Source organism: Mesitornis unicolor, unplaced genomic scaffold, assembly GCF_000695765.1.
Source record: "Mesitornis unicolor isolate BGI_N332 unplaced genomic scaffold, ASM69576v1 scaffold38802, whole genome shotgun sequence".
Lineage (NCBI taxonomy): Eukaryota > Metazoa > Chordata > Aves > Mesitornithiformes > Mesitornithidae > Mesitornis > Mesitornis unicolor.
Genome location: NW_010167806.1, coordinates 2357 through 15554, shown reverse-complemented (window position 1 = coordinate 15554; position 13198 = coordinate 2357). Strand labels below are relative to the sequence as shown.

The following is a 13198-nucleotide window of genomic DNA, read 5'->3' as shown; positions in this document are numbered from 1 at the left end:
AGTAACATGGGAAATGGACAATGTACTGCATGTTAGTAACCATATATTCTTATGATGATTTTGTGAGCTTTTGTGTTGTTGCTAACTTAGATATTATGTGAGGCTTTGGTAGCTATACTGAATATGTATGTACAAGTAAAAATTATCAAAGGTATTAAGATCAAGAGATATAACTATTTCTTTTTTGTATGCTACTTCCTTCGTCTTTCTTCTGCTAGCATGGCATGACCCCTCTAATGCATGCAGCCTACAAGGGGAAGGTAGACATGTGCAGGTTGCTCTTGCGACATGGAGCTGATGTTAACTGCAATGAACATGAGCATGGATATACTGCCTTGATGTTTGCTGGACTTTCAGGTAACTTCTTACTGAACTTAGCTCACTGATTTTCATTACATTGATGGGTACAATTCACCATAAATTAATAATTTAAAGGAAAATGTTGACATGTTTTTATTATCCAGGTTTACCATTACTTACGTGCACCATGCAAGTATGTCAAGACCAGTAGAATCATCAGGACAGTGGAACATGATAGCTACTGTTCAGGCTTGGGAGCTTTTTCATATAAAAATTGATTTTGATCAGCATTTTGAGGCATATGGGAGTCTATCTGTACTTTGTCCTGTTTGTTACAGATCTCAGAATTTAGTCTCCCGTGACAGTTTTGTTGTGCATTGGGATACGTTCTGTTTAATTACACTGTGTTACACTGAAAAAGGTGCTGCACCAAACTGCCTTTTTAGGGCTCCAAATCAGTAGCTTTTTAGTAACATTTAAGGCTTGTCAAATCAATCCAGTATTTTTCAAATTTTGCCTTTTTCCTACGTTATTTTTGCAATTAATCTTGTCAGCTTTTAAAAATGTATTTGGTAAGTTTTAAAAACATGTTTCCTCACATTAATTTTCCCTCTGCTCTTACATGATTTTTTTTTCATGAGAGTGCTTGTAGCTGTATATATCTTCTGTCTCAAGTGGCTTTCCTCTTGCTATTTTTTTTTCTCTGGTGAAAGAAACAATTTTTTCTTTGAGAAAAAGACATTTCATAAAAAAACCAGAAAAGTTCTCTTCTGGAGAAAAGACTGGATTCGGGAATATTGGGTTATTTTAAGTATCTTCCTTACTAGGCCATTTACATTGTCCCAGAAAGGAGATTCTAGGGAAGTAAAATTTCTTAGCAGGTAGAGTTTAAACTCTGCCTTCTTTTGTCTTAAGCATAAAGAAGAAAGGTACATGTGTGTAAATGAACCTTAACTAGATCATCAGATTGCTTTTCTGCTAAAACTTTGGTAAAAAGTTCTGGGAAATTTTGGTGTTCTGTGGCATTGAGCGGTATCAGAGCTGCAGCTGATAGATGGGAACAAACTCACAGAGGTTCTTAAATGACTTCAGCTTTATGGGAAATGCTGGAATTTTACCATCTTCTTACAGCTGAGCTTTTAACTGCAGATAACAACCATCCTCTGTTTGAATGCTTTTAAACATTGACTTTAAGGTCTATTTTCTGTAAGTGCAAAAGGTACATGTGCACTACTGATGCAATGCCTTTGTTTTTAAATCAGAAGCATTCATTTCCCATCCCTTTCTTTTTTTATATTCGCTTTTCTGTACTTAGTATATGCACAAATCCTGATAAAGTAAGAGTACCTTTGAAAGCAGAACCAGCACGAGTGGTGACAAGTGTCCTTATTAGGCTCTGAAGGGCACCAATTAAGTCATCTAATCTTCCCATCAAATTTTAGCTTCATTTTACTTGGTGTTTAGCCCAGTCTGAACACCCAGTTCCCGCTGTGGAGAAAGGAACAATCTGTTCTCTTCTCTGTGCTCCAGCTACATAATAGTGCTGGATTTGTTTTTCTTCTTAGAATAGCAAATGTTGTAGTTGAACTGTCAAACTAGATTAGTAGCATTTGCTTCTATACTGCTATCCAAAGGGACCAAGCTCTAGTGTAGTTACATGCATACAACTCCCATAAGCTAGAATGTGCATTACAGAGAGCAGAGTTATACCCTGCTTGAATTTAGTTTTTACTTTGACCCTCTGAAACCATAAATAAGTAGGCAGCACCGTGCCTTTCTGTTTATCCACACTTGAAGTAATGACACTAAGAACATTTATTTCCCACAGTGTTATTCCTGGTCTCTACGAAATTTACCCCTTGTTTTTCCACAACATAAAGAATTACAAGGTTTGGTGTGTTCTCTCTCATTCCCCATGTCTTCCCCTCAAATTCAGGAAACAAAGAAATCACCTGGATGATGCTAGAGGCTGGAGCAGAGACTGATGTTGTCAACTCTGTGGGAAGGACAGCAGCTCAGATGGCTGCTTTTGTGGGTAAGGTGAAAGTCTATTATCATTTCCTAAAGAAGTAAAATGTTTGATTCTGGTATTTGTTATCCAGTAAACGTTATTTAATGACCTGTTATGAACTGATGCAGCTCTTCAGCTTTCTTTCCACATCTCATCCCATAACAGAGTCAGTTTGTGTTCTGTTCCCATGCTTTGTTTCATAAAAACACAAATGATCTTATCTGACGGGAGAGATGCTGCTGCTCTCCAGGTGTGCAAGGCTTTGAAGTGTCATCACTTTTCAAAAAAGTAAGAGGAAGCTTCTGACATTTGAGTTGTCAGAACTCAACACTGTATGAAGTGCAGGTATGTGCTTCTGCAGTACAAAGTGCATAATTGGAGCTTACTCTGTGGGAAGCAATGAACACAGCGCTAGGAGTCAGGAACTCTCATCCGAGCTTTGCCATGAGCATGCTGTGTGCTATCGATGAGTCACCTCCTGCTCTTCTCCCTCTGCCTTTGGGAGAGGAAGAAGTCTTGGAACCTGCTCTGAGGTAGTCAGTACTTACTGACCTGAACTGGACCAGAACAAGGTAAGAGATTTGTCATTCCAGTGTGCTGTGTGATCCTGGGCAAAACATGGAACCAGGCTGGTTTTTCTGTTATGTTTCTTTTTCTTGTCTCTTTTTTTTTTTTTCCTCCCCCTTTTTCCTTTTTTACCCATCTTGACTGTGCTGGGAGAATCCTGGATTAATGTTCCCAAATATACCACTTTTTCTCTAATTCTAGCAAGGACCTGTGATAAAATACTACCAGAAAAAGTGGAGTCATTTTAATGAATCAGCTGTTGCTGTCCAGATGACCTTCCCAACAAGCAAAAGCAAGGACCTGTGTTTTCACTTCAGCACAAACTTCTCATATTGTTGAAGTGTCTGAGAACTCTCTTGCAAGTCCATTAGGTGTTCTGCATTCAAGACCCTACCTTCCCATTTAGATTTACTTCCTTGAACAATGAGTTAGTGCAGTTTCAATTTCAATTATACCTCATTCAGGTCTTTTAAAGAGGAAAAGATTGACATTGGTCACTCAAGGTTCAAGCAGCAAAGCCTTAACTATTCACTTAATATGTCAGAGAAGTTCATTCCTATTAATTCTACTTCGGGTTTGGAGAGTCTTTTCCAATGTGATGCTGAATTAATAGCAAATGGAGAATGTTATCTCCAACTTTGAAGAACTGTTTAAAATCTCATCATGTCACCAAGACACAATAAATATTTTTCAGGCATACTGAGATAATGCTACTCTGTAACTACAAAGTCTGAACATTGGACTCTATTCCTGTTCTTTTTTTATTCTCTGTCCAATCAACATTAACTGATCTGTCTATGTGTGGGAAGTGAGGATACTTCTTCCCCTGTTATTTGTCTTACTCTGTGCTCTATTAGCTTAGAACAGTTTCTTCTAAAACAGCGGAGGATTTTAAATGCTGGAACTTGGTTGGCTGTGTCTTCTACTGATTAATAGGATTAGTGCCAAGATAAATCAATCAATTTAAAGAATGTGGTCCTGAACTAGAGAAGCCAAGTTTTACTTTCCCTTTAGCCAAGTAATCCATCATGTTGTCAGATGTAGAAAACAAGAAGGGGGTGTAACTTTTCTCATCTTGTTACTTTCATCACAGTCCTTTTTTTGGTAAATTTTAAGCATGTTCTGTTCTTATAATTGCTGCTGCTTTAGGTTAATATAGTACTATCTGTTTCAGGTCTGAAAACTTACAAGTCCCAATGCAAATGTCATTAATTTTTGAAAGTACAAAGTGGAGAGAACTTTTCTTGAGAAATTTTAACACCAACGTGACACTATGTTTAGTGTAACTCTAGGGAGAAATACCCATTCTGTAGTTGTGGCTTACTGAGGAAAGAGGATGTGGAAAAGGGAGAGACTTCTCAAAATGAAATTTCAAGAAGTCATTCCCTGCTGGGAGTCAGTAACCTACGCTTACTGAATGTCAAAGTTACACTTACTGAATGTAAAAGAATGGCAAGAGATGTGGGTTACCAGTGCAAAGCACCTCATGCTAAGCTTCCGTGTGGGTAATGCTCACCCATATTGCTTATATTGGATATGGTTTTAGGTCCTTTTTTGGGTTATTATTTAATTTTATTGGTGATTTTTTTTTCTTGTGTGCCTCTAGGTCAACATGACTGTGTGACTGTCATCAACAACTTCTTTCCACGTGAAAGGCTGGACTACTACACTAAACCACAAGGCTTAGATAAAGAACCAAAACTGCCAGTAAAATTAGCTGGGCCTCTACATAAAATTATTACCACTACTAATATGCATCCTGTTAAGGTGGAGTAATATGTTAATTGTATCAGTTTGTTGGCATGGGAACTGTTTCTTTGTCAGAAAGCATTCAACTCTTCAGAGTAGAATTGAGATCAAAAGCATTATCCATTAACTCAGATGCTTCTGAAAATGGGAAAGAATCAGGCTCAAAATTTAGACATGACACAAAAATGAAGCTATTTCAGTGTTTATATACACCAGAATCTTGAACTAACACCTTTAAGTGGAGAGCTTCTTATTTTTTGTATCAATAACCATAAATAGCTTTCTTTTTGGCTTTTTTTTTCCCTAGCCCCACTTGAAGTGGAAACATAAACCAATTTCCTATCCTAACAAAATCTCATTGTTCTCTCAATGTCTGTCTCAGCATGTGTCTACCTGCCTTCCTCACTAGTTCGCCACAGTAACACCTACTGCTGCTGTTGTGTCTGAAAATATGGGCAAGAGATGTTTATTTTTACTTCCCAGTATATTGGCTGAAAATAACGTCTTTTATGGTTTGCTCTTCCAGTGTAGTTCAGAGAGACTAATACACCTAAATTAAAAGACAAGCAGGTATCTGCAGTAGATACAAACAGTAATGCGCCACTGGCAGCTAATTCAGTGAGTAGAGTATACAATGTCCTCCTGTAATGGTTGGTTCAGTGCTTTACTAGTCTACCTGAAGTACTCCGAGGTTATGTGAGGTTGATGTGTTCTATGAAACTGCTTAAACCATACAAGTCCAGGGTTTTTTAGGGGTTAAAAAAGAAAGACATTTTAGGCCAGTGTATGGTAGTTTCTGTAACTGTTTCTTTTGAAATGGTTTTGATTCTTCAGGTTCTTACTCTGGAAAAAAATCCTTATTGATTTTAATATCAGTCTTAATTTTGAATATGTCTTTTATGGGAACTGTGAACTACAGGATACTGGATAGTAATACTTTAATAATGACTGAAAAAAAGATGGGGAAGCCTGCATAAGATGGAAGCAGAGGAATATTAGAAACTCCGCTGAAATTTAGCTACAATGACCTATATAAACTTTAATGCTAATGCACAAGTTTAAAAATATTAGTTCCTAATTGGATTGCATTTTCTGCAATCTTTCCTTTAGATTGTGTTGCTGGTAAAAGAGAACCCTCTATTGGCCGAAGTAGAAGCTCTGCAGAAATGCTACAGGGTTCTGGATCTAATTTGTGAGAAATGTATGAAGCAGAAAGATATGAATGAAGTACTTGCTATGAAAATGCACTACATCAGTTGCATCTTCCAGAAATGTATTACGTTCTTAAAAGAGCGAGAGGATAAACTAGATGGATTTATCAAAAGGTATGTATTTCTGGAGAGGTCTGAAGGCATAGGTATGGAGCAGCTTTACAGATATCAGAAAACGACAACTGTAATAGACTGAATTATCTTGGATAAAGGCTATGCCAAGTAAATTTAGACATAATCGCAGTTGCAGTCACTTCAGCATGGCACTGACTCCCTCTTTCCTGGGGTACAAAGGAAACGTTCCTAGAGCTTCAGTTCCCTGCTGGAACTGGTTAGAGCTTGGCAATCAGACGTACACTATGGAGCAGCAGAGAGCAACATGTGCTGGAGAAAAAAGGGGACTGATAGGCTTGAAAAAATAATTTCTCAATCTGCGATATGGATCATCTGGGAACATTTCTTTTGCCATTTTGCTTTCCAGCAGTCATTCAGGGTGAGATTTTATTTTCAAAAACACTTAAGCAACCAAGAACTGCAAGTCCCACCGGCTGTGGCTGAGACTTGGACTCTTAGATCACTTAGACAGATCTTCAGAACCTACTCAGAGTTACAAAACCAGCTGCCTACTCTTAAGTATCACAGTGAATGGCTCAGCTTTGAGAAGTATCACATTACCCATAGACTTCCATGGATTTCTACATGAAATTGAAAATAAGTTATCAAGTCAGCTTTCACATACTGAAATCAAATATTTCATCAGTGATCCATAGAGAAAAGTAGGAGCTAACCAGATAAAGATAGAAGAATCAGGACTATAACTTGTTATTAAACATAAGCAGAATTTGTATTTTAAGGTATTGTGTGTTCTTTAGTGTTTATTTTTACAATGCTCTTTTTTAATCCCAACAAAGCATTTTAGTACTTCAATCTGATGTAGATACTAGCCTACCTGTAGAGGATTATTTTTGTCTGCGTGGCTGAATTAGAGCATTGTGGTCTCAGAGCATACATTTAGTTACTTTATATTTCACAGTAATTGTGTATTAGAATAAAAATAGTTTAATTTGCATTTTAAACACTGATGCATTGGAAGTTACCAAATTATTTGGAATTATAATTGTCTATAATTTGAAAGAGGACATAATCAGGAGGACTGAGTACAGCATGCTGTGTATTTGTGCTTGAATATTTACTATGTGATTTCTTATTTGACTTTGGTTTTAAAAAATTTAGTCTCTTGAAAGGGAGAGATAAAGATGGTTTCCCTGTATATCAAGAGAAGCTAATTCGAGAAAGTATCCGAAAATTTCCTTACTGTGAAGCTACCTTGCTCCAGCAGCTCGTAAGAAGTATTGCTCCAGTTGAAATAGTAAGTTTTTCCTATCAAGAAAATACTTTCTAAGCATCTTGCATAGTAAATTCCATTTTAACTAAGCCATCTTTCTGTTTCTCAGCTTCTGCAATGTATTGTATTAAGCAAAGGTTTTTGAATGTCCCTGAACTCTCTGGCAAACTGGAATTTTATTTTACTGGAATTTTATTTTTCACTCTAAAATACTTCAACCAGTAGTTTTGGGGTTTTTTTGTCTGTGCCTATAATGAATGCTTAAATACCGCAGCTTTTAAAGAAAATTAGAACAGTTTGTTTCCGTGTCAGAGCTTGCTTTTCCTACTCTAGGATGTCTCATTCAGGGTTTTTTTTGCCAGTTTGCTTTTACAAACTGTAGAATCAAACACAGATAAAACCCATTTTCCACCCTATTTTCACAATGTCTAAATACAGTTTCAGATCAAATAATTTTTTAGATTTAATGCATTTCTAGTGGACACAAGAAGTTGGTAATATATGATGGTAGGAAAAGGGAAACCATTCTGTGAAGTTCCTTTTATCACAAGGAGAGGCACGATGATGCAGTATAGAGTAAAACATATACCTAAATTAGGAAATCAAAACTACAAGTAAAAAATTTAACTTCAGTTTTCCTCATACATCTTTGCTAACATACTCTTCATTACAGTCCTGTTAGTTCGTAATAAATCTTACACAGGTGGTGTTATTCATTTTTTTACGAATGTTCTCTCTGGTCCCTGAGAGCTCCATGTTATATGCAGTAGCACTGGGGAAGTGGAACGATTTTGTGTTTGGATTATGCTGAGTGAATTAAAAATAGTCTCCATCTTAAGTGGCTCCAGCCTACTAAAATGTCCTGAGGCTTAATGCAATCCCCACTGTTTGTCTAAGCCAGAAAAATACAGTGTGAAAACATAAGCCATCGTGATGCATTAAGACTCACTTTAGAGTAAATATTTTCTTTCCTGTCCCTTTTTTCTTAAAACAGCTTGCAGTCTTTTCTGCCTTCTCCCTCTAAAGAAATACAGGAGGATTTCTGTCCTTTGTGCAGAACTGGGAAGGAGGAGATGCTATCAGTTTTTAGTTGTCTGGAAGGCCTTGACCTATGGCATGCGCAGTTATTACTTGGATTTAGTCTGAGCATCTCAGCATTGTCGTAGTAGTTATGATCATGCATGTTCCATGGTAATCTAAGAGTTTAAGGATTTACTTAGAGCTGGGGCATTCTGACATTTTTTTCCTCTAATGTTTACATTATTGCCCAAAAGAATAGTTGTAATTTATGGTTACCAGTAAAATACACTCAATCTTACGGCTTGTATTGCACGGGAAAGATGCAGCAAATAATATCTAAATAATAATATGGAAATAATTCTTTTGAAGATTTTAAGTTCTGAGCATTTGGTCTGAGTATCTGAGTACACTGAGCACAACAGTATTTCAGTGACAAGCAAAATATCCTTCTGTGTGCCAGCATAGAGACTAATCTGCAAAAATCTGCTGCATATGATCCACAAGGGGATGACAGCGTGTAAAGAACACTGACTTCATTAATAGTAGTAGTAATAATTTACAGAGTAAAAAATGATAATTTTTATTTTTCCCTTTGTATATAAGGTTAGCTTTATATATAAAAATTGAACTGTATAAATGTTAGGTTGTGCGCGTTAGCTGAAGTTCTGTGATTTAGTTTCATGTTCTTGCTGCTATGGCATTGTCAGACTGCAGCGGGCCGCACTGAAGCTTGCATTGCTTGGTTTGTTACTCTCCTGCATATCGCTCCTTATGACAGTGTTGGTTTTTCATCTCATCACCACCTCTGGTCCTACCTTTCAGGGTTCGGATCCTACAGCTTTTTCTGTACTTACACAAGCTATTACTGGCCAAGTGGGTTTTGTGGATGCTGAATTCTGTACGACTTGTGGGGGAAAGGGCGCGGACAAAAGATGTTCAGTATGTAAAATGGTAAGAATTCATAAATAGTTAGAATGAATCACAAAAAACAGCGCCACTGAGGTACTGAGGATTTTGAATGCTTGACTATTTACTGTGTAGATTTATGAAGAATGGCATGTATGCCTACACTGAAAATGTTCAAGCCATCTACTTCTGGGAGAGATGCCTGAAATTCACAAGGAGGAGGACTTGAATTTTCAAGTGTGTATGTTTAAGAATTAAGGAAGAGTAAAATTTCTGTATGTTCAGAGCTAACAAAACAAACTATTATTTCTAGAGTTTTATATAGGTTACAGTCACTCCATATGACCTTACAAATTGCTGTAAAATACCATTAAGTAATACACAGAGAGAGATTTAACTTGGTACTCTATGAAATACAAGAATATTGTATATTTTTTTAGTACATAAAGATGAATTGAGAGCTCTGGTAACTTTCAGGTGATGTACTGTGACCAGAACTGCCAGAAAATACACTGGTTTACCCACAAGAAAGTCTGCAAGACCTTGAAGGAAATTCATGAGAAACAAGAACTAGAAGCTGCCAAAGAAAAAAGGAAACAAGAAAGCAAGCAAAAAAAAGGTTAGAATCTATCATTTTCTTGCTGAAACTAATTCTGCATTAACTGCACCACAAGGAACAATAGTAACAGGTCTTAAAATACATAACAGCTGAGGCAGAAAGAAAAATCTTTGTTGTAACAACAGCATACCTGCATTTGTTGAAATTCTAGTCTTTCAATTTACAAATGTTAAGTACTTTCTAAAATCTGGGTTTTAATGCTAGAGTTACCCAGGTTGCTACAACTAAAGCATTTTGGATTACACTGCACTGTTTCAAAATCCAAATCTTTAAATCATACAGAAGTTAGATGCTACTCTACTTCTTCTTGTCTTTAGGACAAGTTGGATCAGCCCATTCAATCTAGTTGCAAAAATCAATGTCGATGTTTACTCTCCTGTAACACTTCCTTCTTCATAATCACAGTACCGGGTTACTTGGGTATTTTGAATGTGAAGAAAGCATGCATTACTCTTTAAACTGTTCATGTTACAACAAGAGTTGCTGTTGCATGAGATCATGATGACTGTGGAAGTTGGAGGCAAGGATATTAGAAATCCCTGAGTATATTGCATATCAGTACAGCAAAACAATGAGCTGTGAGCAGTGTGGTACCCACATACACAAACTTGCAGGTTCATATTAACTGAACAAGTCAGTGGCCAGGTGCCAGAAGGAGAGACAGGATCTGGGTGGATGGCTCTTCTCCCTCCTGTCCTAAAAAAGGAAGCTAACCTTTTTTTGACACGTTACTATGTGTTACTAACCTACCTGTTAATCTTCACCAACTTCTTCAGGTACGTGGCCAATACACTATAGACTTTACCAGATTATGCATTGTTAGCAAGACAGTGAATTCATCCTAGCTTCAAGTCGCCCTGTGAATGGTAGTGCATCAAAGCTCTTCATATCAACAGTAGTTTTATTTCAAAAAGCTAATCATACCCCCCTATAAATCCTACACATCATGGGGTTATGGTGTGGAAATCCCACAGCTGCAACTACAAGCAAAACCAAGAGTTTTAAGAGTTTTCAGTATAGAAGGGTGACTGTTAAGGAAGTCTATGCTTCAATCTGTGCCTAAGACAGTTCTGTGCCCAAATGAGGCCATGGCAGGGCTTTGGCAGTGTTATGGCTGGCTGTGACTGTTTTTAGCTGGCTGTCAGTCATAACAGAGAGGAAGAAACCAAAATGAACTACTTTGGAAGGTGCCAAGGTCCCCCAGCTAGGTTTTCCCCTCTTTCTTTTCAGAATTGATAGCACATAACCCCTACGTAGCAGAATCAGAGCAAAAATGTTATTTAACATTTTTCTTCTCCAAAAACATTGCTTGAAAAGTTATGGTGCAATAGCTGATTCTGTTCCGTGCCATCATCTTATAAATTCTAGGGTGACTCACTTCAACCAAAGTTCATTGTGGCCAACTGCTCATTACAGAATAATTTTTTTCAGTGTGTTACATGCAAAAGTGCTTCCTATGTAATCACCTACATACTGTTTTTGAAACAAAACAGAACAAAACCCACCTGTACACTACATTTAACCAGCCCACAGGCATTGAAAAGCTAATTGTAAGAATAGTGTCAATAAAGCATGTTTTAATTGAAAGTTAAACTAATTGTAGTGTTCTACTCTGCTCCTCTACATATTAAAAAGAAGTATGGCAAAACTGAAGATGAATTAATGATAGCAGTATGTAGAGTTAGTTTCAGAGTAATCTTACAACTTAAGCAACTTAATCAGAACTCTAGAGTCTTTAGTCTTTTTTGATTAAGCTTGGTTAAATTAATCCCAGAACCACAGAATGTTAGGAGTTGAAAGGGACCTCTGAAGATCATCCAGTCCAACCCCTCCACCAGAGCAGGATCACCCAGAGAAGATCACACAGGAACACGTCCAGGTGGGTTTTGAATGTCTCCGGAGAAGGAGATTTCACAGCCTCTCTGGGCAGCCTGTTCCAGTGCTCTGTCACCCTCACAATAAAGTCACACTTGTGACTGATGCAGAGTTTCCTGGTGTTTATTACTCTTCAATAATAAAAATGCTAGCAGATGATGATGCAGTTTCTCTTTTGTTTAGATGAAGTGCAACTAGTAGAGGGTTCTACAGGTGAAGAACAGTCAGATCCTGGTCCAGATGCTACCAAAGAAGTGGATCCAAATCATGCTACTGACCGAATGGAAGAACCTGAGTTTACCAAAGAGATGGAGGCGCTAGCCCTGCATACTGAGAGCCCACGGGAAAGGGAAAGTGGTTTAGCTGACATTGCTCTTCAAAAAATTCAAGATTCTGAGGAGTAAGAAGAGGGTAGGAAGGGACTAAGAGTTCTAGCTGTGTCCCTATATCTCAAGGGTCCTAAAGAATTCTTTATGCTGACCACGTCTGAGTTCTTACAGCATGGCTTATGCAAGACTCCCTATGAAAGACAAGCATGTCTCTGTTCATCATGAGTTGAAATACTGGCTAATCGGTCTAGAAATACTTCAGATTCTGTTGTAGATTGTCAAAATAGGTATTTATTACTAGAGTGGCATAGATCCATCTGTGTGTATACCAACAGTAAGAATAGTAAAAATCTATGAGTATCTGTGGCTAATCAGCCACTTAGTGAAAAATTAAAAGCCTTTTATTTGGATTATTTATATTTTCAGAACCTAAAGTCTATTTTAATTTTAATTTTGATTTTTTTTTTCTGCAAGTACACAGAACTGTAGTTAAAGGCATTGGGAAGCCAACTGTTAAAGTGCTTTTTTACACCACTTTATGAAGCTTTATCTGAAAGAATTCAGTAGCAGTCAAGTTTCTGAAGATACTTATCTGAATTCTAAACTTTTCATGACATTACGTAAATATTTTTGACTAGTGAGTGCACAACAGTAGTGTCTATTTTGTGGCAATTTTATTAAATTATACTGCTCTTTCAGATGTCTCAAGCTGACCGTGAAATAAGTGATTCAACAGAATTATTTCACTATTAGTTTGGTCAAAAATATTTCAAGTTTATCAAAGGTAAATGAAGGGAAGACCAGAATGGCTTAGAATATTTTGACTGACAAGAATAATGGGTCAGGTGAAGATGCCTTAGAGCACACGAGGATGTTGCTTATGAATTATTTCATAAAGATGCTTAATATTGCTCATGCTGAACCAACCTGGTCACAGGGAATGAAATGGGAAACTTCATTGTGCATTGATACAACTGGGATTTCACTTAACCTTTCAACTAAATATCATCTAGAAAATAATCTTCCTTAACTTACACTATTTTCACTCAGATTTACTACCGTGTCTCATGAAATCAATGGGAATGTCACAACTGAAAGCATCGCTTGCTGCGTAAGGATGACAGAATTTGACATTAGATAATTGTTGGATGAATAACTGGTATTTTAACAGGCCAATATCCTTCAGCTTAGAGGAATAAGGACCATCCTCAGAACAGAGGAAGAAGGCTATTAATTTTTTATAATTAATGTATTGAAAGTTTGATA

At 37.1% G+C, this 13198-nt stretch overlaps 1 protein-coding gene across 1 annotated transcript; it reads left to right on the top strand.

The window, feature by feature from the left end:
- Positions 1-218: 218 nt before the first annotated feature.
- On the top strand, positions 219-12007 carry ANKMY2 (ankyrin repeat and MYND domain containing 2; the record flags this gene model as incomplete). The annotated part of the gene is made up of 8 exons (XM_010178824.1): positions 219-357; positions 2237-2335; positions 4485-4645; positions 5738-5952; positions 7072-7207; positions 9026-9154; positions 9587-9728; positions 11787-12007. Coding segments are annotated over 8 exons (1242 nt in total), but the record flags the coding sequence as incomplete, so codon positions are not given.
- Between the last annotated feature and the right edge of the window lie 1191 nt (positions 12008-13198).